At 49.3% G+C, this 25506-nt stretch overlaps 1 protein-coding gene and 1 pseudogene across 1 annotated transcript; one reads left to right on the top strand and one right to left on the bottom strand.

Annotated features, from left to right (window-relative positions):
* Positions 1-228: 228 nt before the first annotated feature.
* Positions 229-569, bottom strand: LOC136406608 (cancer-related nucleoside-triphosphatase homolog pseudogene; annotated as a pseudogene).
* Positions 570-1448: 879 nt separating this feature from the next.
* Positions 1449-25151, top strand: LOC136406734 (CMRF35-like molecule 5). The gene is made up of 5 exons (XM_066386826.1): positions 1449-1527; positions 4428-4760; positions 19581-19913; positions 21791-21941; positions 23531-25151. Exons 1-5 carry the CDS (start codon positions 1488-1490, stop codon positions 23676-23678), a joined length of 1005 nt encoding a protein of 334 aa, XP_066242923.1. The 5' UTR covers positions 1449-1487; the 3' UTR covers positions 23679-25151.
* The last annotated feature ends 355 nt before the right edge of the window (positions 25152-25506 follow it).

Here is a 25506-nt window from a genome sequence, read left to right as displayed (position 1 = left end):
AATGAACCACAATGGACGAAAATCTTGTCCAGTCTCTCCAGCCTTAAGGCCAATTCGATGTTTCACACATTTTATGGAAAACAGCTGTCAGGCTTCCATGGAGCAGCCCGCGAGGTCTCAGAAATCCGAAGGCCCGGACTCGGCAGGTCAGGAGCTAAAATCAGGCTGCTCCTGGACGGGCACATTTCTTCACATGCAGAAAAGTGGAGACACCATCACTTTTACTTCTTAACACTGTACACATGTCACAATGTCCGGAGAAAGGTGGTTTCTGTTTTCCTTGGAGACATGACTCAAGACTGGAATTATCCACCGCTCAAGGACGTCTGATTCACCACATACTGTGGACTCCACATTCTCCTTTAAGGGCAGAGGCCACGACCCACTCTAGACAAAGGTCCCTGCAGGCCAGATGACCTGACCTGTTGTCCTGTTCCTCTCCCTCCCTGCCTGACTTCTTACAAATCCCCCCACGGTCACACCAGAGGACTTTAGAACCTCACTGGCTTTCTGGATAAAAGTTGCTTTTCCAGTTTCTGGGAGCCCTCCAGAAACATGTGCAGGGCCATACAGAGGGCCAGACTGGGAGTTAGGGATATCAGGACTGGTAGGGGTCACAGTCTAAGTACCACACACCTTGAGTCAAAGGCTTCCCTCTGCCTGACAGTAGCTGGAAATACACTTCTTAAAAAAGGACAACAGAATTGATTCTGAGAGTGAGAAAAAGAGAGAACAGGTGGTAGAGAAGGAAGGACAGAACTTCTAAAGGAAGAGAACAGGTGAGGAAATGTCACTTAGGAGGCCCTTAGAATAAGCAGTGTCCCTGGCGCAGGGAGTTTGTCAAGAGCCCACAGCCGAGAAATATTCAAAGATTTGGGGAAGAAAACATCTGGGATAATATTAGGCTGAAGGGGAAAGGTGTCTGCTTCAGAGTGACTGAGGACCTGGGAAAAAGCTGTCCTGAGGGAGGAATGGGGGTCAGGCTCAGGGAGGGACAATGGCCCAGAGCAGGTAAGGGGTCTGAGATGCCCTGTAGTGGGGCTGCCTGGAGAGAGGTTGAGAATGCGGCTGGTTCTCCAGTCAGGCTGGGTGCCAGCCCTGAGTGCTGTGTCCTTCCCAAAGTGCCAATCCAGCACGTCTCCATCACCCCCTGGCACCTGGCTCTCAGCTCCCCTCCGCCGCCATGCTGCACGTCCTGCCCTGTGCTGAGGGCGGCCCCTTCTCAGCCCCTCACACCCGGGTGGGGCTTCCCCAAATCACTGAAGACAAACACATCAGTCACACACTTGTTAGTGATGACACAGCTTGTCTTCGCCTTAATAAAATTAGGAAGTAAATAAAGACAGAAAACTAAGGGATGTAAATAATAGAACCAAAACTCAATGATTTTGACAAATCCTAGGCAGGTTGTCTCTGGGCTCTCTTCAAGCCCCTGGAGGATGCTGGCATTTAATGGTCACCAGGGAGAGACCTGGGCAGGCAGGACCATGTGGCTGCTCCTGCCGCTGCTTCTTCTCATCATCCCAGGTGAGTGGAGCTCGGGCTTTAGGAGCTGGAGTGACTGAGGCTGGGCAGTAGAGAGAGGGTCTGTCCTGGGGGAATGGGACACATCAGGGTTAATGACAGGGCTGGTTCATCATCCAGTCACATTGTTTATTTATTTCTTTTATATATTTTTATTAAATGAGAGGTGGAATTTAGAGAGACTCTTGCATTTGCCCCTGCTGGGATCCACTGAGCAAGCTCCTTACACATCAGGTGATGCTCTACACATCAGGGGCTACTGCCCCATTGCTCAGCACCAGAGCTAGTTTTAGTACCAGAGGCAATGCCATGAAGCTATCCTCAGTGCCAAGGCCAACATGCTCGAGAAATTCGAACCATGGCTACAGGAGAAAAAGAGAGAGAGAGAAAGAGAAGGAGGAGGGAAAGGAGTGGAAAAGCAGATGGTCGCTTCTCCTGTATGCACTGACCAAGAATTAAACCCGATGCTCTACTGCTGAGCCAACCGGCCAGGAATCAGACACATTTTCTTGAAATGGAAATCAAGTTTCTTCATCTCACATGTTCTCTGTCAGCTGCTGGGAAACAATAAACCCCACCCAAGAGAAATGTCCCCCCCCCCCCTTTAGGACAGTGTCTCTTCCCCCTCCCACCCCAGCTGTGCTACATAAACAGATGACGAACTAAGGAGTGGATCCTACAGAGAACTCTTCACGAGCACAGATGCTCAGGTTACAGCTCAGACCCAGCTTCTGAGGTGAGCTCGGGGGTCTGAGTTGTTTCTAAGCTTCTGAGGTGAGCTCGGGGGTCTGAGCTGTTTCTAAGCCTCCAACGCTGGTGCTGACTTGTAGCTAGAGCTGAGAGCTGTCCACCAAATCGCTCAGAGTCCAGTGAGGACACAGGCAGCAAAGACAGGGTGGGTGGGCTCTAGAGACTGTGGCTCCCCCACTTGTCGGCCAGCCTCAGTTTTTGCTCCGGACGATCCAAAGGCCAGACTGTTGTCCAGTGTGGTCAGTACGATAATGAGGACATGTGGAGTACTCTCACGGGAGGGAAGAAGTTACAAGATGTCTGTTTCTGGGTGAATGTCAGGTCCCTGGGAAACAGCTGGCACTTGATGCTCTGAGAAAACAGAATCTAGGGGGGCAGGACCACATGGCTACTCTTCCCAGGTGAGCGACCGTGGAACCAGAACAACAGCACTCTTGGGACTGGATTGCGCTGGGTCTGTCTGCGTCACCATCTCTAGGTCTTAACCTACTCACATCTGCAAAATCCCCCTTGCTGAGTAAGGTAACATGTTCACAGATTCTGAGGACTAGGGGGTTGTCTTGAATAGGACTCTTTTACTCTTTAAGCTATATCCCAAATGTTTGGATTTGTAGTGTTTTTCTTTTCATTCAATTAAAAGATTTAAATATATTAATTGTAATGGCTTTCTTCACTCATTGGTTAGTTAAGAGTGTATTTTTAAAAATTCTGAGCATGTTAAAATGTTTTAGAATGTTTTTGTTATTGGTTTCTAACTTAGTTGAATTGTACTCAGAGAACACACTTACTGATTTCAATCCTTGGAAACTTTTAGAGACCTGTTTGATGACAATCCCTGTAATGTTCAGGTTTGTCAATGTTCTCCGTGTGCTTTTAAATACATGTTTGTAATCTTTGGATTCACGTGTTTTAAAGTGCTTTCAGGCTCATCTCAGACACTCTTTGCAACACTCACACCTAGTGGTGATTGGCAGCAAATAAATCATCAGAGTCTAGCATTTTTGTGAATCGGTTGGCACTGGTTCATATAGAATTTCTGAGGGATGTCTCTCTTATATTACTCCATTTTCTCAGAGTGCCTTCGGGAAGAAGGTTACATGGAAAATACGGCACAGGGGGCCCTGGCCGGTTGGCTCAGCGGTAGAGCGTCGGCCTGGCGTGCGGGAGACCCGGGTTCGATTCCCGGCCAGGGCACACAGGAGAAGCGCCCATTTGCTTCTCCCCCCCTCCCCCCCTCCTTCCTCTCTGTCTCTCTCTTCCCCTCCCGTAGCCAAGGCTCCATTGGAGCAAAGATGGCCCGGGCACTGGGGATGGCTCCTTGGCCTCTGCCCCAGGCGCTGGAGTGGCTCTGGTCTCGGCAGAGCGATGCCCCGGAGGGGCAGAGCATCACCCCCTGGTGGGCAGAGCATCACCCCTGGTGGGCGTGCCAGGTGGATCCCGGTCGGGCGCATGCAGGAGTCTGTCTGACTGTCTCTCCCCGTTTCCAGCTTCAGAAAAAAATACAAAAAAAGAAAAAAAAGAAAATACGGCACAGGGTAGCATTGCCCATGAGGGTGTTTTGTTGAAGAGAGGACCTAGTAAGTCTTGTCAGTTTCTCATCTTTTTCACTGTTGCTTAAGTTTAAGAAAAATCTTACAAGACACAAGAGGTCATAGTGTAGGTGCTTTTATCTTATAAGATAACTTATACTAGGAAGTCTGGAACTGAAATTTATGACAATTTAATGAAGAGGTCATCACTGGAGATCATCAGCAGGGGTCAGGCAGCACTCACACTCCTGTGAAGTGGGCCCTCCACTCTTTCCTCCCAGGAGACCAGAGTCACACAGAGATGTTGCAAGAGGATGTTGCTGGAAATACGGAGGTTTATGAGCCACAGGGAGAGGGAGGTAGGGAGTTTCCAGAAGCTGTTACTGCTCGGTGTCCTCACTGGTTCCTGTGAGATTTGTAGCTGTGCCCTTAGGAGATCTTCGTGGTGGCTCTGACCCAGTGGACATTTGAAGGACAAAAGGTCTGTGCTGTGGAAGGTGTGTTCCTGCCTTGACTCTGTTCCACGCATCTGACCCTTGGACTGATTGGTGTTCTTCACAGTGCAGGAAGCTGCAGCCTTGCACTCAGGGTGGGATGAGAGGTACATGAATTTGTGTTTTCCAGGCTCATCATATGAAATCACGGGTCCAAAAGAAGTGAGTGTCCTGGAGCAGGGCTCGCTGACTGTGCAGTGTCGCTATGACCCAAAGTGGGAGACCTACAGGAAGTGGTGGTGTCGAGGAGCTGAGTGGGATCCCTGTAAGATCCTTCTTAAAACCACTGGGACAGAGTGGGAGGTGAAGAGGGACCATGTGTCCATCAGGGACAATCAGAGAAGCCACGTGTTCACTGTCACCATGGAGAAGCTGAGGCGAGAGGATACAGGCGTCTACTGGTGTGGGATTGAGAGAACTGGAGCTGACCTTGGGACCCAAGTAAATGTGACCATTGGCCCAGGTAAGAGTACTGTGTGTGTGGCTGTGTCTCTTCAGAGCCTGCTCTGTCGTGGCCCCTCTCCAGTGACTGCACTCACTCAGAGTGATCTGTCACAGCAGGTGGTCGATTTCTGAGGTATCATGGAACCCCGACTGGTCACTCGGGGTTGGGAGGGGCAGTGCTTCTCTTAGATTTCCTGTGGCTCCCAGGGCCTCCTCCAGGATGGGGCCAAGGTTTTCTGGGTACATTTATTTTTCTCTGTAAAGCCCTGTGTCTGAGTCTTTTTCTCAGAGAGAATGGGTGATATTCCCTGTTTTAGCCCATAGATCAAAGGTACCCTCTTCTGTGGGACCCATAGACCCCAATTTCTGCCAATAATTTCCTGGAATCTCTGGTTCCTAGGTGTTCCTGTTCTTTATGGAGTTTAGGGCTGGGACTCATAGCTGCAGTTCCCATCTCTTGTTCCATATCTGACCTCTTGGAGAAGGAGGCCCAGCCCAGTCGGGTTGCTATGGTTCAATTCCTGTGGTCTGTAAAGGCTTCCACAGTCAAATGGTTGCGTTCGGTGCCTGAAATTCCATCATAAACCATTTATGCCTCTAGGCTTAATGACGCTCTCTTTCTAACTCCTAGAATTCAGACACCCCGGGGAGTATCTTGGTTTGAACAAGCTTATCTGTTGGGCTCTGCTTCTACTGACCCTCAGAAAGCCAGCACCAGCCCAAGGGACCCTCATGGTGGGTGGGGGAACACATTCACACAGTCCCCACTTCACTGAGAACCTGGAAGGACCATCACAACTGCTGAATGGAAGTTGTCAGTGTGAGGTAGAGTGGAGAAGGAAGCCCTAAAGAATGCGGAGGGAGGAGGAGAGAAGGCATGTGCTGGGGTGTTGGCGTGGGGTTTGGTGTGGATAGGATGACCGAAGAAGGCAAATGCCCCTGCCCCTAGAGGGCACCCAATCTGACTGAAGAGAAGACCTCCCAGACAGAAAGGAGAAAGGGAAAGGACCGATGGGAAACCCACGGTCATGGGTCCTGAAAACCCTCCTGAGAAGGAGCTCCCCTAACTGTAGAAACTGGCTAACTTGTGCAAAGTAAAGGTTCTTCCTGAACATTGTGATTTGTTCAGGGCTGGTCCTGACCTTAGAAGTCACGGATCTTGGGTATGCTAGCACCAGGCAAACCTCCATTCTGCTCTTGTCCTTGCTGAGTAAATACGCTGGGGGAGGCATTGGCCAAAGTCCTGTCTTATGCCACAAGCATGTTTAGAGTTTAGCTCAGGAGTCGGGAACCTATGGCTCGCGAGCCAGATGTGGCTTTTTGATGGCTGCCTCTGGCTCGCAGACAAATCTTTAATAAAAAAAATAATAACGTTAAAAATATAAAACATTCTCATGTATTACAATCCATTCATTTTCCTACTGCTCATGTTCATGGTTGCTGGTGGCTGGAGCCAATCACAGCTGTCCTCCGGAGAACACCAAATTTTTATTGGATAATGCATAATGTACACGGGTCATTGCATGGCTCTCACAGAATTACATTTTAAAATATGTGGAGTTCATGGCTCTCTCAGCCAAAAAGTTTCCCAACCACTGGTTTAGCTGAACCCCAGCTGTCCTTGACCTGAGGCAATCTGTGTCCCCTCACCCTCCCAGGGCCTGCTTAATGACTTCTTGGACCTGTACCCAGACCCAGCTGCTCTGATGCTCTGAACGACCTAGAGGCAAGGGAGTACTCCAGGCTAAACGCTGCTCCCAAAGGTCTGTGCAAGGCTCCTCAGGCCAGGGCAGCCCATACTTTTCTCAGGCTGAGAGCCACACGTAGGGCTGCTGGTGAATTATCAGGCAGAGTAGAATGAAATCTGTTCTATATGCCACGCAACAACTGCAGTGTTGACCACCACCACTGTCACCTCTGCCACCAACACGATCACACTGCCAGTCTCCTCAGAAGACACTATAGGCTCCCTGACTGTGACCAGCCACCATTCCAATGACAGATAAGTCGGCTCAGAAGCAATTCCTCCCTGTGACCCACTTGTCCAAAATTCTTCCAATGTGGGGACACTTTGTAGTCCCAGGTCCCAGCTAGGATGCCAGGGGCCCTTCCCTCTTGCTCTCAGGTGCACAGTGTCCTTGGTGACCCCCATCCCCTATCCTGCAACCTGCAGCTCAGTGCACTCTGCAGGTTTGCTGGTTCATTCATTCGTCCATCCCGCTGTCACTGAGTTAAGTTCTATGTTACTGGCCCTGTGTTGAGCTCTGGTCACATGACATGGAGTGTCCCCCACGGAGTTCAGAGTGTGGAAGATGGATGAGCAGGCAGTCAGGGCAGAGGGCATAACCAGGGTGTGTGGGCACTGGGGTCATGGGCTCACAAAGAGGCTTGGTCCCAATGCTGGGAGAACAGAAAGGGCCTGGGGAAGTCCCATTTCCCTAGTTATTGTTATGGCAACAACAGTGATACTGAGTGCCTGGTGTCTACAGAGCACCTGGAGCTCATGGAGGCCTTTCCTGTCCATCGCTCTGTTTGTGTTTTGACTCTGTCTCCTGAGGAGGGATGGGCAGATATGCATGTTTCCATCTTACAGGGGAAGAAACTGAGCCTCACTCATGTTTCCTGGAGCTCTGCCCAGCCAGGTAGCTAGAGGGGCTTTCTGGAAGCTGAGAGGCCCCTTTTGTCTCCTCCCTCCACCCTCCTTGGCCTTGTTGTCTCTGTTTCTAGACTTGTTGCGATGGCCTATTGCTGGGCCTTCCCCAGGAATCCCTATGGGACATCTGTATGGCCAGGAGCCGCCATCATGGCCATTCACATGCAGGTTCCCACTGGATTCGGGAAGACGGTAAAGAAATGGCAGAGTTGGAGGATGGTGGGTCATTCTGTTTATTGATGTCTCACCAAGACAGGCAAGCCACAAGAGAAGACAAGGGAAATGCAGAAAACCAGCTTTTCCCATGAAGGGCAAGGGATCAGGGAGGCCCCCTGCAATGGTGATAGCAGGAACCAAGAGAGCAAGCCCCCCGTCTGCCACCATTTTATAGTGTAGAAATCAAAACCTTTAATCCAATATACAAATAAGGAAGTCTCTGATACAAAGTCACTTATCTGAGGCATAATGGGATTCCTCATGAGAGTGCAGCACCACCTATCATGCAACAGTCAAAGGTATGGGCAAAAGCTTAGTTTTAAAACTTTAGGCTATAATAACTGCCAGCTACAGCCTGTCTCCCACACCCAAAGTGAGCAAATATATATGTCATATTTAAAAACTTATTTGAGCAACATTCCACCCCTTTTGCTCGCTTTACAATCTAAACCACAGGTATCTTCCATGATGGTCACTGTGCAAGGAGTGGGATACATTGCATAAACAGAAACAGTACCAACTACAGCAATAGGATTAACAAATCAAAAGCTATGGGCGAAATGAGAGAGCTGTCAGCGGCACCAAGAGAGGCAAATTTTTTCCCTCTGGCAGAATACAGGTCAGAGTTTTGTCTGCAGACAGCACCATAGCTGGCACCAAAGGCCGCCCCGAGTGGGCATACCAAACCTTATTGGCCAATACACCAGCATCTGCTGGTTCTATGTGTAGTAAAGTAGGAGAACTCACTATTGGCCATAAAGAAATTATAAAGGTGCCCTTCATAATGCTGTCCCCCTGAGCACTCAAAGGATAATACACTTCTACCTTAGGTGTCCAGGTACTGGTTGCCCAAGGAGTTAACTGGAAGTCCACCTCTAGCCCCTTTCTCCATGGTGCCAACAAGGCCATGCATCTCAGATGGGGGGCCTGTACAGTCCAGGGCCAAGTCCATTGAAGCCATTGGCCTTTAAGAAGGGCTGTTGGGGCAAGCAAGAGCACGTTGCCCTGCTGTCCAAAACCTGGCTTGAGTAAAATGTCCTTGCTGCGTATCTGCAACTGAATGGGAGCAGCTGCCCAATGCAGGAGGGCCTCTATTGGAGCTGGGCTCCCCCGTCGAGTGCTCTCATTCAAAATCCGGAGTACTGTCCATAAGCGGTATGTCCATCCATAAGGGAGCTGGTGTCCTCCTCCTGTTGCAGTACCTGCTTTAAGAGTCCATTATACCACTCTATGATACCAGCAGCCTGGGGGTGATAGAGAACATGCTACTTCCAGTCCACCCCCAGCTCTTGAGCCCATTGCCTCACCATTGAACTAGTGAAGTGGGTACTTTCAAGGACCAGCAGTTGCCCATATGCAGCACTTAGGTGGTCCAGAGACTGTATGACTGCCCTCTGGTCAGGGTTACGAGCGGGGTAAGCAGCAAGCAGACAGGTGGCAGTATCTACACAAGTGACTGCATACTGGTACCCGTCTGACTTTGGCAAGGGTCCAATGATGTCTATCTGTCATCATGTCAGCAGAACATGACCCCTCTGGATCTGTCCAGGTGACACCAGTGGTTTCCAGGGTGCTCCTTGGAACATACTGCACATTGCTCACAAGTTGCAAGTACCTCTGCATAGGACACAAGCAAGTTCCAAGCCTCAACTGTAGCCCACATAGTTTTCTGTCCTGCATGGAGTGGGCGCTGGTGGAGCCACTGCGCCACATCACCTGCAGGTGCAGTCTCCAACCATCGCACCCTTGCCAATGTATCTGCCTCATCATTCCCAAGATGGGCTAGAGAGGCATGCCCCATGACATAATATACTGTTACCTGCTTCTGGTGTCCTATTTCCCATAAGTCCTGCCACATGGCCTGACCCCATAGTGGACAATGCAATACCATCCACTGGTTAATGTGCCAAGTAACAATCCAAAGGGTCAGTCCACGATAGACAGCTCAGCTGTCAGTACAGATCACCAGAGGTGAAGGTTCATTATGCGCAACTAGCCAAACAGCTCTTAATTCTGACCATTGGCTGCTTTGGCCTGTACCCGTGTCCATCCAAATAGTCTCAGTGGCCGGATGGAAGGCTATAGCCATCCATTTGGCAGGTTGGCCCCTGCTGGAACCATCAGTATATCAGGCTTCCTTGGGGATGGGCACCTGCCCCTCCTGGTAGGGACTGACTTCAGGTTCTGCCTCCTGAGCCCCAGTTGCACCTGACTCTAAGGTCGCATATGTGGCTGGACCCAAGACTTCCTGCAGTTCTGCCCTCAATGGGCTGGTGCTAAGAGCACAGCGTTGCTGCAGGCAGGCACCCCACTTGGCCAGGGTGGACATTTGGGCCATACCACTATGTGATTTCGTCACCCAATCTCTCACACATCCTGCAATAGGGTATGTTGTCTTGACTGTAACTGGTGTTGTGGTTGTAATACTCTCAATGGCCAGGAGAGCAGCATACACAGCTGCCAGCTGCTTCTCCCCTAATGAGTAACAAATTTCAGCACCTTTCCACAATTGGGACCAAAACCCAATAGGTTGCCATAGGCACTCTGTCTGTTGCCACAAGCCCCATTCAAAACCCTCTGAGGTTACATGAACATCCAGCTCACAGGGCCTGGCAGGATCAAACACATTCAAGGCCTGTGCCACCTTGACAGCTCTCTTAGCTGCTGCAAATGAACCTTGCACCTGCTCAGTCCAATCCCAATGAACCCCCTTCCAAATAAGGTTATACACGGGGCATAGTAACTGAACCAAATGGGGTATAAATGCTTGTCAATACCCTAACAAACCTAAGAATTCCTGTAACTATTTTACCCTAGTGGGCACGGGGTATGCTTGAATCTTATCTATAACTGCGTCAGGGATAACTTTTGTCTTACCCGACCAGACAACTCCCAAGAATTTAACAGATAACCCAGGTCTTTGTAATTTGTTCTCGTTGACTGCCCAGCCACATGCTTTCAAATGGGATAGCTGGGTAGGAACTGCTTGCTACAATTCTGGACGAGAATTACTAGTTAGCATAATATCATCAATGTAATGGTACATGCGAACTACCTCTGGCTGTTTCCATTTAGCCAGGTCAGCAGCCACCAGCCCATGGCACAAGGTGGGGCTATGCAAATAGCCCTGGGGTAACACTGTAAGGTCCATTGTCTCCCTTCCCAACTGAAGGCAAATTGGTCTTGACTCTCTGCGGCTATATCAATAGAGAAAAAAGCATTGGCCAAGTCTGCCACAAAGTGGTATGTCCTCAACTCATGGCTTAGCCGATCCATCATGTTAGCTATCGAGGGAACAGCAGTGTGCAAAGGGGAACAACTTTATTAAGTCCTCTGTAATCTACTCTCATTCTCCAGGTTCCATCTGGTTTGCACACAGGCCATACCGGGGAGTTGTAAGGACTGTGCGCTGGCCGGATGATCCCCACCTTTTCTAGTTTGAGGATTGTCACTGTATTTCTTCATAACCACCTGGCAGGCGATACTGCTTGGTGTTAGTCACAGACGGAGGGATGGGTAATTGCAAAGGGAATGTGATGCGTGTCCCGCAACACTGCCTTCACAACCCTGATCTGCAGCCAGAACTCCCAACTGTAGTTTCCAATCACAGTCCTTACAAGACATCTACCCTCAAAATATATTCAGAAATAGGAGATACATACACCTTATATGGCTTAGGAGGCAGTCTTCCTATCCCCAGTGGAAGAGTTATTAGCTTCACTTGAACAGTTTGGCCCCCATAACCGTCAATGGCCACTGGGGTCCCAGCAAACCGCTCTGGGTTTCCATAGAGGAGGGAACATTCTGCACCTGTATCCACCAAGGCCAACACCTGTTGCACATTGGAAGGGGACCAGTGGATAGCCAGTTCCACATATGGCCTCCGGTCCCTGCCCATCCCCATTAGACAGGTCCCTCAGCCCTTTTCCTATTCAAACTGGTACAGTGGGTCTTGGGAGTTCTCCTCTCCCTTGGCCATCTCTATCATATAATCTTGTAACCGAGCTGTGCGCGCACCAAACGTTTTATTGGTAGCTGCTGGGGCCTTTTGTCTCAGTGGCTGGAACTTCTGTTCTGGTTTCAGCTGCCACCAAAGCTCCAAAGGAATTTTATTAGGCTGGCCATCTAATTTCCCCTTATCTGCTCCAGCCGCAATCAAATCTACCCACATCTGCGTTCAGGTAACCTTTACAGGCCCGTTTCCCTTGTTAGTGGGGAGGGGGGCAACATAGGCAGCAGCCCTCACTGCTTTATGATCCCGAGCGGTCTTCAGCTCTCCCAAATCTGCTACCATCTGTGTAACTGCATTGATGGGCTGCCCCACATCGGGGCCCAAGATAGCGACAAGTGACCCAAAAAGGGCTGGCGGGGCTCTAGCAAGGATAAATTTCCTCATTTTTGCTGTAAACACTTCCTCGGCTGGCCCACAGGACCCAAGGTTGAAAACAGCATTCTTCATACCTAGTTCCTAAAGGACCTTTACTAACTCACTGTAGCACTGCCACCGACTCATTGCCCCTGGCAATTTTCCAGCACTCTGCCAGACCATACGAATGGCGGCCATCACCCATTCTAATAGGGTATGGTCTCCTGGGTTGCCATGGCAGTTCTGAAGATGCTACCTCAAGGAAGAGTGTGTGGTAATGGCAGCCAATTTCTCCATCTCTGTTCTGGAGAGCATAATGCCACCCACACCTATGTCCCAGAATCATAGTAACCAAGCTACCAGGGATTAAGTAGGTTTCTGCCTAAATTGTGCCCTCAACTCCATCAGCTCTACCTGGGTATAGAGTCGGACCACATAGTGTTCCATTACCTGGGCAGGAGGCTGTGGCTGCCCCTTAGGGACTCTTCGCTTCTGGGTTTTTACCTTCTTGGCCACCACTGGTCGGGCTCTCAGTGTGCATATGGCAGCTTCAGCCTGAGCCTTCTCATCCTCAGAAGAGGAGTTGCAGGCACCTGCTCCCGCTGACTCAAAGCCAATCCACTGGCACGGATGCTGCTCCTTGGGTGACCATTTATGTTCCTGTGGTTGCTGAGTTTTGGCCAGAAGCTGAGACTCAAGCTCTCGAATCCGCAGTTCTTTCTCCAACAACTGCAGCTGCAAACGTTCAGCTTCCAGGGCAAACTGCAACTCTCGAACCCATAATTCCTTCTCCAGTGCTCACTCCAATTCCAGCCTTTTCTGCGTTTGATTTGCAATTCATACTGAAGCTTTTGACCTCAGGCAGCTTCACGCATAGAACTCCTGGTTTCCTTTTGAGTAAAAAACACGCAGCCCACGGCCCCTAAAAGGACAGCCATGGGGAGCCAGAACAGCAACCCGTCCTCTACCCCACCCCTCAAGGGTGAAGGCCGCATACCTATCTCTGAATTCCGCTGCAAACTACGCCAGTTGTATGGACAGGAGCCGCCATCGTGGCCATTCACATGCAGGTTCCCACTGGATTCGGAAAGACGGTAAAGAAATGGCAGAGTCGGCGGATGGTGGGCCATTCTGTTTATTGGTGTCTCACCAAGACAGGCAAGCCACAAGAGAAGACATGGGAAATGCAGAAAACCTGCTTTTCCCAAGAAGGGCAAGGGATCAGGGAGGACCCTGCAATGGTGATAGCAGGAACTGAGAGAAGGAACCCACAGTCTGTCCCTATTTTATAGTGTAGAAATCAAAACCTTTAATCCAATATACAAATAAGGAAGTCTCTGATACAAAGTCACTTATCTGAGGCATAAATTGGATTCCTCATGAGAGTGCACCACCCCCTATCATGCAACAGTTAAAGGTGTGGTCAAAAGCTTAGTTTTAAAACTAAGCTTTAGGCTACAATAACTTGACCAGCTTACAGCCTGTCTCCCACACCCAAAGTGAGCAAACATATCATATATGTCATATTTAAAAACTTATTTGACCAACAACATCCCAATCTTCCCCCAAGAACCTTTTTTATCCCCGCTCCCATTGCCCTGTGATTTGAGATTTTCTTTCTACCAAACTGCTTTTAATTTTATTTATTTATTTTTTACAGAGCAGAGTGAGAGTCAGAGAGAGGGATAGATAGGGACAGACAGACAGGAACGCAGAGAGATGAGAAGCATCAATCATCAGTTTTTCTTTGTGGCACTTAGTTGTTCATTGATTGCTTTCTCATATGTGCCTTGAACATGGGGCTACAGCAGACTGAGTAAACCCTTATTCAACCCAGCGACATTGGGTCCAAGCTGGTGAGCTTTGCTCAAACCAGATGAGCCCGCGCTCAAGCTGGTGACCTCAGGGTCTCGAACCTGGGTCCTCTGTATCCCAGTCCAATGCTCTATTCACTGCACCACCGCCTGGTCAGGCCCAAACTGCTTTTAATAAGCAATAGCAAGGGGCTTCCTTATTTTATGAGCCAAAACCAGAATAACTACCAATTAGGGTTTTGATCAGCACAAAATGAAAAATTAATACTTTTAGGCCACTATTGAGCACTCCTTCATTTAGAGAACACAGGGGTTATGAGGATGAACAAAATAATCAAGGTGTCTGCCCTCCAGACACTTATAACTGAGGGATAATTAGTGAACCAAATAGAGTCGATGTAATTAATTGATTGATGAATTTATTCCACAAATATCTGTGATTACTGTTGAATAAGAGACAACCCGTGTATTCATCAGCTCAGGCTGCCCTAATAAAGTACCACAGGCTCAAACAACAGGCATTTATTTCTAGACACTTCTGACAGCCTTGGGACTGAGATCAAGGTGTCAGCAGGGTTGGTTCCTTCTAAGGCCTCTGTGCTAAGCTTGTGGACAGCCATCTTCTACCTGAGTCAGCCCACAGTTTCCCCTTGGTGAGTGGCTTTGTCCTAGTCTCTTATCTTCTAAGGACCCAGGTCATTTCCTTCCCAGTAGAGCAGCAAGGGTGAGATAGTAAGAAATGAGGAAAGAGAGCTTGGGGGAGAGTTTGGCCCAGGGCTTGCTGTCACATAGGTTATTAGAACACGACACCTGGGCAGAGGTAGAGCTGGGAAGAAGGGTCCTGGTGGCAGCTCCTTTCTGTCATCGTTTCCCTCCCTCAGGTCCTTGCTCAGCAGCGTCCACTTTCACTCCGGTCTCCCTGGAGGTGCCCCTGCTCCTGAGCATGCTCGGTGCTGTCCTCTGGGTGAACAGGCCTCAGAGGAGCTCTGGGGGAAGCACACTCAGCCCCACTCTGAGAACCACTAGCCCTCATGTTTATTGATGTCTTTTCTGAAAGAAAGAACCTCAAACAGAAAAAAAATACTTTTATTATGAAGTGACCGTGGTCAGCAAGGCCTGTGGTTCTAGAGGCAGCGTAGTCCCTGCTCAGGGAACAATATCCCAATCCCTGGGAACCCACAGCTGTGATGCCTGGGCCTCAGGGACTCGCTGTGGTGTCGCCTTCTCTGCACAACCCCTGTTCTTCCTCTGTCCGGAGGCCGCAGTGCAGCAGGAAATACAAACAGAAATGCAGGAGGAAAGACCCTTCCTCTGGGGCCCAAGTCCTTGGAGGCCGTTTCCGACCTGGGGCCGGTGAGCCTGCAGTCCTGATAAAGGACTGGTTTGCACCCACGTGGTTCAGGGCCCCCGCCAGTAATGGGTTTCCCCTGTCTTCCAAGGGATGGAAGAGAGTGTAAAAACACAATACTAAAAACTCTCAAAGGGCAGAAAAAGAAATCACAAATATGGATATATATTTTCCCATTACTTTTTATTTTATGATGTAACAAGCAAACAAACATTAGAGATGAGTGGTTGTAGGGCCTGAAATAGTTTTCTTCTGAAATAATAATTTTTACCTATCCAATGACTGATACCACTCCAAGCTGCAGGAGACTGCACCAACCCCTGGGGAGTGATCAGTGTTCCCGACAGGTAGGGCTGACGGGGTGGTGAACTCCTGTTTCTCTTCTCTGAATATATTTTTGAACTTTCATTGGGTCAAATTCTACCTGGTGCTCTGAGAACCTTTGCTCATTTCATAATTTACCCAAATCGTCCACAAACTGCGGGGAAAATACTCAAATCTCTCGGTGTGAATGAACCACAATGGACGAAAATCTTGTCCAGTCTCTCCAGCCTTAAGGCCAATTCGATGTTTCACACATTTTATGGAAAACAGCTGTCAGGCTTCCATGGAGCAGCCCGCGAGGTCTCAGAAACCCAAAAGCCTGGACTCGGCAGGTCGGGAGCTAAAATCAGGCTGCTCCTGGACGGGCACATTTCTTCACGTGCGGAAAAGTAGAGACACCATCACCTTTACTTCTTAACACTGTACACATGTCACAATGTCCAGAGAAAGGTGGTTTCTGTTTTCCTTGGCCACATGGCTCAAGACTGGAATTATCCACCGCTCAAGGACATCTGATTCACCACATACTGTGGTCTTCACATTCTTTTTTAAGAGCAGAGGCCACGACCCACTCTAGACAAAGGTCCCTGCAGGCCAGATGACCTGACCTGTTGTCCTGTTCCTCTCCCTCCCTGCCTGACTTCTTGCAAATCCCCCCACGGTCACACCAGAGGACTTTAGAACCTCACTGGCTTTCTGGAAAAAAGTTGCTTTTCCAGTTTCTGGGAGCCCTCCAGAAACATGTGCAGGGCCATACAGAGGGCCAGACTGGGAGTTAGGGATACAGTCTAAGTACCGCACACCTTGAGTCAAAGGCTTCCTTCTGCCTGCCAGCAGCTGGAAATACATTTCTTAAAAAAGGATGACAGAATTGATTCTGAGAGGGAGAAAAAGAGAGAACAGGTGGTAGAGAAGGAGGGACGGAACTTCTAAAGGAAGAGAACAGGTGAGGAAATGTTGCTTAGGAGGCCCTTAGAATAAGCAGTGTCCCTGGCGCAGGGAGTTTGTCAAGAGCCCACAGCCGAGAAATATTCAAAGATTTGGGGAAGAAAACATCTGGGATAAAATGAGGCTGAAGGGGAAAGGTGTCTGCTTCAGAGTGACTGAGGACCTGGGAAAAAGCTGTCCTGAGGGAGGAATGGGGGTCAGGCTCAGGGAGGGACAATGACCCAGAGCAGGAAGGGGATCTGAGATGCCCCGTAGTGGGGCTGCCTGGAGAGAGGTTGAGAATGCGGCTGTTTCTCCAGTCAGGCTGGGTGCCAGCCCTGAGCGCTGCGTCCTTTCCAACGTGCAAACCCAGCATGTCTCCATCACCAACTGGGACCTGGCTCTCAGCTCCCCTCCGCCGCCATGCTGCACGTCCTGCCCTGTGCTGAGGGCGGCCCCTTCTCAGCCCCTCACACCCGGGTGGGGCTTCCCCAAATCATTGAAGACAAACACATCAGTCACACACTTGTTAGGATGACACAGCTTGTCTCCGCCTAAATAAAATTAGGAAGTAAATAAAGACAGAAAACTAAGGGAAGTAGATGAGAGAACCAAAACTCAATGATTTTGACAAATCCTAGGCAGGTTGTCTCTGGGCTCTGTTCAAGCCCCTGGAGGATGCTGGCATTTAATGGTCACCAGGGAGAGACGCAGGCAGGCAGGACCATGTGGCTGCTCCTGCCGCTGCTTCTTCTCATCATCCCGGGTGAGTGGAGCTCGGGCTTTAGGAGCTGGAGTGACTGAGGCTGCGCAGTAGAGAGAGGGTCTGTCCTGAGGGAATGGGACACATCAGGGTTAATGGCAGGGCTGGTTCATCATCCAGTCATATTATTTATTTATTTATTTTATATATTTTTATTAAATGAGAGGTGGGAATTTAGAGAGACTCTTGCATTTGCCCCTGCTGGGATCCACTGAGCAAGCTCCTTACACATCAGGTGATGCTCTACACATCAGGGGCTACTGCCCCATTGCTCAGCACCAGAGCTAGTTTTAGTACCAGAGGCAATGCCATGAAGCCATCCTCAGTGCCCAAGCCCAACATGCTCGAGAAATTTGAACCATGGCTACAGGAGGAAAAGAGAGAGAGAAAGAGAAGGAGGAGGGAAAGGAGTGGAAAAGCAGATGGTCGCTTCTCCTGTATGCACTGACCAAGAATCAAACCCGATGCTCTACTGCTGAGCCAACCGGCCAGGAATCAGACACATTTTCTTGAAATGGAAATCAAGTTTCTTCATCTCACATGTTCTCTGTCAGCTGCTGGGAAACAAACAATAAACCCCACCCAAGAGAAATGTCCCCTTTAGGACAGTGTCTCTTCCCCCTCCCACCCCAGCTGTGCTACATAAACAGATGACGAACTAAGGAGTGGATCCTACAGAGAACTCTTCACGAGCACAGATGCTCAGGTTACAGCTCAGACCCAGCTTCTGAGGTGTGCTCGGGGGTCTGAGCTGTTTCTAAGCCTCCACCGCTGGTGCTGACTTGTAGCTAGAGCTGAGAGCTGTCCACCAAAGCGCTCAGAGTCCAGTGAGGACACAGGCAGCAAAGACAGAGTGGGTGGGCTCTAGGAACTGTGGCTCCCCCACTTGTCGGCCAGCCTCAGTTTTTGCTTCGGACAATCCAAAGAACAGACTGTTGTCCAGTGTGGTCAGTGCGAAAATGAGGACATGTGGAGTACTCTCACAGGGAGGGAAGAACAGAAGTTACAAGATGTCCATTTCTGGGTGAATGTCAGGTCCCTGGGAAACAGCTGGCACTTGATGCTCTGAGAAAACAGAATCTAGGGGGGCAGGACCACATGGCTACTCTTCCCAGGTGAGCGACCGAGGAACCGGAACAACAGCACTCTCGGTACTGGATTGCACTGGGTCTGTCTGCGTCACCATCTCTAGGTCTTAACCTACTCACATCTGCAAAATCCCCATTGCTGAGTAAGATTCTGAGGACTAGGGCGTTGTCTTGAATAGGAGTAGTCTTTAAGCTATATTTCAAATGTTTGGATTTGTAGTGTTTTTCTTTTCATTCAATTAAAAGATTTAAATATATTAATTGTAATGGCTTTCTTCACTCATTGGTTAGTTAAGAGTGTATTTTTTAAAATTCTGAGCATGTTAAAATGTTTTAGAATGTTTTTGTTATTGGTTTCTAACTTAGTTGAATTGTACTCAGAGAACACACTTACTGATTTCAGTCCTTGGAAACTTTTAGAGACCTGTTTGATGACAATCCCTGTAATGTTCAGGTTTGTCGATGTTCTCCGTTTGCTTTTAAATACATGTTTGTAATCGTTGGATTCACGTGTTCTAAAGTGCTTCCAGGCTCATCTCAGACACTCTTTGCAACACTCACACCTAGTGGTGATTGGCAGCAAATAAATCATCAGAGTCTAGCATTTTTGTGAATGGGTCGGCACTGGTTCTTATAGAATTTCTGAGGGATGTCTCACTTATATTACTCCATTTTTTCAGAGTGCCTTCGGGAAGAAGATTACATGGAAAATACAGCACAGGGTAGCGTTGTCCGTGAAGGGTGTTTTGTTGAAGAGAGGACCTAGTAAGGCTTGTCAGTTTCTCATCTTTTTCACTGTTGCTTAAGTTTAAGAAAAATCTTACAAGACACAAGAGGTCATAGTGTAGGTGCTTTTATCTTGTAAGATAACTTATACTAGGAAGTCTGGAACTGAAATTTATGACAATTTAATGAAGAGGTCATCACTGGAGATCATCAGCAGGGGTCAGGCAGCACTCACACTCCTGTGAAATGGACCCTCCACTCTTTCCTCCCAGGAGACCAGAGTCACACAGAGATGTTGCAAGAGAATGTTGCTGGAAATACGGAGGTTTATGAGCCACAGGGAGGGGGAGGGAGAGAGTTGCCCGAAGCTGTTACTGCTCGGTGTCCTCACTGGTTCTTGTGAGATTTGTAGCTGTTCCCTTAGGAGATATTCGTGGTGGCTCTGACCCAGTGGACATTTGAAGGACAAAAGGTCTGTGCTGTGGAAGGTGTGTCTTGCCTTGACCTTGTGTCATGCATCAGGCCCTTGGACTGATTGGAGCGCTCACAGTGCAAGAGGCTGCAGCCTTGCCCTCAGGGTGGGGGTGAGAGGTACATGAATTTGTGTTTTCCAGGCTCATCATATGAAATCACGGGTCCAGAAGAAGTGAGTGGTCTGGAGCAGGGCTCGCTGACTGTGCAGTGTCACTATGACCCAAAGTGGAAGACCTACAGGAAGTGGTGGTGTCGAGGAGCTGAGTGGAGTGGTTGTAAGGACCTTGTTAAAACCACTGGGACAGAGTGGGAGGTGAAGAGTGACCATGTGTCCATCAGGGACAATCAGAGAAGCCATGTGTTCACTGTCACCATGGAGAAGCTGAGGCGAGAGGATACAGGCGTCTACTGGTGTGGGATTGAGAGAACTGGAGTTGACCTTGGGACCCGAGTAAATGTGACCATTGGCCCAGGTAAGAGTACTGTGTGTGTGGCTGTGTCTCTTCAGAGCCTGCTCTGTCATGGTCCCTGTGGTCCCCTCTCCAGTGACTAAGCTCACTCAGAGTGATCTGTCACAGCAGGTGGTCGAGTCCTGAGGTCTCATGGAACCCCAACTGATCACCTGGGGTTGGGAGGGTCAGGGCTTCTCTTAGATTTCCTGTGGCTCCCAGGGCCTCCTCCAGGATGGGACCAAGGTTTTCTGGGTACATTTATTTTTCTCTGTAAAGCCCTGTGTCTGAGTCTTTTTCTCAGAGAGAATGGGTGATATTCCCTGTTTTAGCCCATAGATCAAAGGTACCCTCTTCTGTGGGACCCATAGACCCCAATTTCTGCCAATAATTTTCTGGAACCTCTGGTTCCTAGGTGTTCTTGTTCTCTGTGAAGTTTGGGGCTAGGACTCATAGCTGCAGTCCCATCTCTTGTTCCATATCTGACCTCTTGGAGAAGGAGGCCCAGCCCAGTCGGGGTGCTATGGTTCAATTCCGGTGGTCTATAAAGGCTTCCACAATCAAACGGTTGCATTTGATTCCTGAAATTCCATCATGAGCCATTTATGCCTCTGAGCTTAATGACGCTCTCTTTCTAAGTCCTAGAATTCAGACACCCCTGGGAGTATCTTGGTTTGAACAAGCTTATCTGTTGGGTTCTGCTGCTACTGACCCTCAGACAGCCAACACCAGCCCAAGGGACCCTCATGGTGGGTGGGGGAACACATTCACACAGTCCCCACTTCACTGAGAACCTGGAAGGACCGTCACAACTGCTGAATGGAAGTTGTCAGTGTGAGGTAGAGTGGAGAAGGAAGCCCAAAGAATGCGGAGGGAGGAGGAGAGAAGGCATGTGCTGGGGTGTTGGGGTGGGGGTTGGTGTGGATAGGGTAACCAAAGAAGGCAAATGCCCCTGCCCCTAGAGGGCACCCAATCTGACTGAAGAGAAGACCTCCCAGACAGAAAGGAGAAAGGGAAATGACCGATGGGAAACCCACGGTCATGGGTCCTGAAAACCCTCCTGATAAGGAGCTCTCCTAACTGTAGAAACTGGCTAACTTGTGCAAAGTAAAGGTTCTTCCTGAACATTGTGATTTTGTTCAGGGCTGGTCCTGACCTTAGAAGTCACGGATCTTGGGTATGTTTGCACCAGGCAAACCTCCATTCTGTTCTTGTCCTTGCTGAGTAAATACGCTGGGGGAGGCATTGGCCAAAGCCCTGTCTTATGCCACAAGCATGTTTAGAGTTTAGCTTAGGGGTCAGGAACCTATGGCTCGTGAGCCAGATGTGGCTTTTTGATGGCTGCATCTGGCTCCTAGACAAATCTTTAATAAAAAAAATAATAACGTTAAAAATATAAAACATTCTCATGTATTACAATCCATTCATTTTTCTATCACTCATGTTCATGGTTGCGGGTGGCTGGAGCCAATCACAGCTGTCCTCCAGACAACACCAAATTTTTACTGGATAATGCATAACGTACACAGGTCATTGCATGGCTGTCATGGAATTACATTTTAAAATATGTGGCGCTCATGGTTCTCTCAGCCAAAAAGATTCCCGACCCTGGTTTAGCTGAACCCCATGCTGCCCTTGACCTGAAGCAATCCGTGGCCCCTCACCCTCCCAGGGCCTGCTTGATGACCTCTTGGGCCTGTACCCAGACCCAGCTGCTCTGATGCTCTGAACCACCTAGAGGCAAGGGAGTGCTCCTGGCTAAACGCTGCTCCCAAAGGTCTGTGCAAGGCTCCTCAGGCCAGGGCAGCCCATACTTTTCTCAGGCTGAGAGCCACACGCAGGGCTGCTGGTGAGTTAGCAGGCAGAGTAGAATGAAATCTGTTCTGTATCCCACGCAACAGCTAGAGTGTTGACCACCACTGCCGTTACCTCCAACCCCAACGTCACCTTCACCACCACCGTCACCTCTGCCACCAACATGATCACAGTGCCAGTCTCCTCAGAAGACACTACAGGCTCCCTGACAGTGACCAGCCACCATTCCAATGATGGGTAAGTCAGCTCAGATGCAATTCCTCCCTGTGGCCCACTTGTCCAAAATTCTTCCAATGTGGGGACACTTTGTAGTCCCAGGTCCCTGCTAGGATGCCAGGGGCCCTTCCCTCTTGCTCTCAGGTGCACAGTGTCCTTGGCGACCCCCATCCCCTATCCTGCATCCTGCAGCTCAGTGTACTCTGAGGTTTGCTGGTTCATTCATTCGTCCATCCCGCTGTCACTGAGTTAAGTTCTATGTTACTGGCCCTGTGTTGAGCTCTGGTCACATGACATGGAGTGTCCCCCGTGGAGTTCAGAGTGTGGAAGATGGATGAGCAGGCAGTCAGGGCAGAGGGCATAACCAGGGTGTGTGGGCACTGGGGTCATGGGCTCACAAAGAGGCTTGGTCCCAATGCTGGGAGAACAGAAAGGGCCTGCGGAAGTCCCCTTTCCCTAGTTATTGTTATGGCAACAACAGTGATACTGAGTGCCTGGTGTCTACAGAGCACCTGGAGCTCATGGAGGCCTTTCCTGTCCATGCTCTGTTTATGTTTTGACTCTGCTGACGATTGTCTCCTGAAGAGGGATGGGCAGATACGCATGTTTCCATCTTACAGGGGAAGAAACTGAGCCTCGCTCATGTTTCCTGGAGCCCTGCCCAGCCAGACAGCTAGAGGGGCTTTCTGGAAGCTGAGAGGCCCCTTTCGTCTCCTTCCTCCATCCTCCTTGGCCCTGTTGTCTCTGTTTCTAGACCTGCTGTGATGGCCTGTTGCTGTGCCTTCCCCCAGAATCCCTATGAGACATGCTAATCTTTCCCCAGGAACCCCTTTATCCCTTCTCCCATTTGCCCTCTGTTTTGAGAATTTCTTTCTACCAAACTGCGTTTAATAAGCAATAACTAGGGGCTTCCTTATTTTATGAACCAAAGCCAGAATAACTGCCAATTAGCATTTTGATCAGCATTACATGGATAATTCCTTCATTTAGTCCACTATTGAGCACTCCGCATCTAGAGAACACAAGAAATACGAGGATGAACAAAATAACCACGGTGTCTGCCCTCCAGGCACTAATAACTGAGGGATGATTAGTGAACCAAATAGAGTCAATGTAATTAGTTGATTGATGAATTTACTCCACAAATACCTGTGAATACTTTTGAATAAGAGACAACCCATGTATTCATCAGCTTAGGCTGCCGTAATAAAGTGCCACAGGCTCAAACAACAGGCATCTATTTCTAGACACGTCTGACAGCCTTGGGACAGAGGTCAAGGTGTCGGCAGGGTTGGTTTCTTCTAAGGCCTCTTTCCTAAGCTTGTGGACAGCCGTCTTCTTCCTGAGTCAGCCCACAGTTTCCCCTTTGTGTGTGCCTGTGTCCTAGTCTCTTATCTTCTAAGGACCCAGGTCATTTTCTTCCCAGTAGAGCAGCAAGGGTGAGATAGTAAGAAATGAGGAAAGAGTTTGGGGAGGACTGGAGGCCACGTCATGTTCGGCCCTGGGCTCGCTGTCACAGAGGTTATTAGAACCCACCACCTGGGCAGAGGTAGAGCTGGGAAGAAGGGTCCTGGTGGCAGCTCCTTTCTGTCATCATGTCTCTTCCTCAGGTCCTTGCTCATCAACGTCCACTTTCTGCTCCTGGTCTTCCTGAAGGTGCCCCTGCTCCTGAGCATGCTCGGTGCTGTCCTCTGGGTGAACAGGCCTCAGAGGAGTTCTAGGGGGAAGCAGACTCAGCCCCACTCTGAGAACCAGTAGCCCCCATGTTCATCAATGTCTTGTCTCAAAGAAAGAACCTCAAACAGAATAAAAATAACTTTCTATTATGAAGTGACCGTGGTCAGCAAGTACTGTGGCAGCATATATCCCGCTCAGGAAACAATATCCCAATTCCTGGGAACCCACAGCTGTGATGCCGGGGCCTCTGGGACTCGCTCTGGTGTCCTCTTCTCTGCACAACCCCTGTCCTTCCTCTGTCCTGAGGCCGCAGTGCAGCAGGAAAGAAACAGAAATGCAGGAGGAAAGACCCTTCCCCTGAAGCCCAAGTCCTTGGAGGCCGTTTCTGACCTGTGGTCTGTGAGCCCGAGGCCCCAGTAATGGACTTGTTTGCACCCACGTGGTTCAGGGCTCCCGCCAGTAATGGGTTTCACCATTCTTGACCCTTGAATGGACACACTGAACCATCCACTGACCATGTGCCAATGAGCAGTGAAGACCCGAATGCTCAAGTCAACAGTAGATTCTGGAATCCTTGTCCTGCTGCAGTTTTGTCACTCGATGGGAAGGAAGCTCTGGTGTCAGTTCCATCCCTCACTTTCTGGACATGCACGTCTGATGTTGAAATTGACATCGCGTCTTTTCATTGTCACCATTACAAATGTTCTTACTTCTTTGGGGAGTAGTCAGTGTGGCTCCCACTCTGCGTTTGGTGTCACAGAGAGATGCCCATGCATTGTGGAGACTTGGCCTGTGATTTATTGATCAGACCTGCAGCTGTGAGCTAGGGGAGGCTGAGGAGGGATGAGCCCGGAGGCATCGCCTTCTCCTTTCAAGAGCCTGGACAGGGACTGCTCCCAGCAGGATGTAAACTTTTTTGGTGGTTAATTGTGGAGGCCAGAGCAGGACACCAGGGTTCTGCTTCATAAAGACCAAAAGACAACTGTATTCCTTCTCTCAAGTTCCTCCCCAGACTTTAACGTCTGGCAGCTTCAAGACCAGCCAGGGAGGCCACTAGAGCAAAGAGACAACCAGGGCAGGGAAAACAGCACAAACCCAGGCCAGGAGGGACAGTGTAGGACAAGGCGAGGCGAGGTCTCACTTGTAGGGGACCCTGCTCAGCCTGCTTAGACCTTGACCCCCATGCCCAGCCGTCCTCAGTGGGACACCCTCTGCACTCTGCTTGGGCCCCGAGTCCTCCCAAGAGTGTCTTGTTTTCAGCAGCACATTTAATCTACCTGTTGACTCTGTGCTGCACACAGTGAGGACTTCGGCTTCTTACCCTTCGCCCACCCTCCTCTTCCCAGCACTGGTATTGTTCGTGTAGTACTGAAGTGTGGAAAAGAAAGGCTCTTAACATGAATAATTTTTGGCAAAACTTACTTTCTCTAAAAAAGCAAAGAGGCTTTTAGCAGAATTTACTTTTTCTGAAAAAACTCCTTGTTCTTGGCCTTGAGGCTGGTTTCCCAGACTGTGGCCTTTGACTAGCTTTGCAAAATAGCAGGTGTTCTCAGAATGTTTCTCCCTGAATTAACCCTATAAATAAACATTGTAAGAAAGCTTGTTTCACTGCTTTGTTTTACTGCTATGCTTCCTCTCCTCCCCATTCCTCAGTCAGTATGTAATTTTCCCTTTAAAAGCTAGCTCCAAACTGTGTTTCCCACAGCATTGATTTGAACGACTTAGGTCTCCACGTGGTCCACACAGCCGGTTAATTAAAGACTCCCTAATTTGGCTAATTAATTGTGTGGCAAGACATCTTATCTCGCTGTTCCAATATAACTACTTTCTGCATTGGTGATATTTATATTCTCTTCTGTAAATATTTCCCATGGTAGTTTGGTCTTTTTTCTTTTTTTTGTATTTTTCC

This window comes from Saccopteryx leptura, chromosome 5, assembly GCF_036850995.1.
Source record: "Saccopteryx leptura isolate mSacLep1 chromosome 5, mSacLep1_pri_phased_curated, whole genome shotgun sequence".
Lineage (NCBI taxonomy): Eukaryota > Metazoa > Chordata > Mammalia > Chiroptera > Emballonuridae > Saccopteryx > Saccopteryx leptura.
Note: the sequence above shows the minus strand (reverse complement) of the source record. Positions and strands in the feature narration are given on the sequence as shown.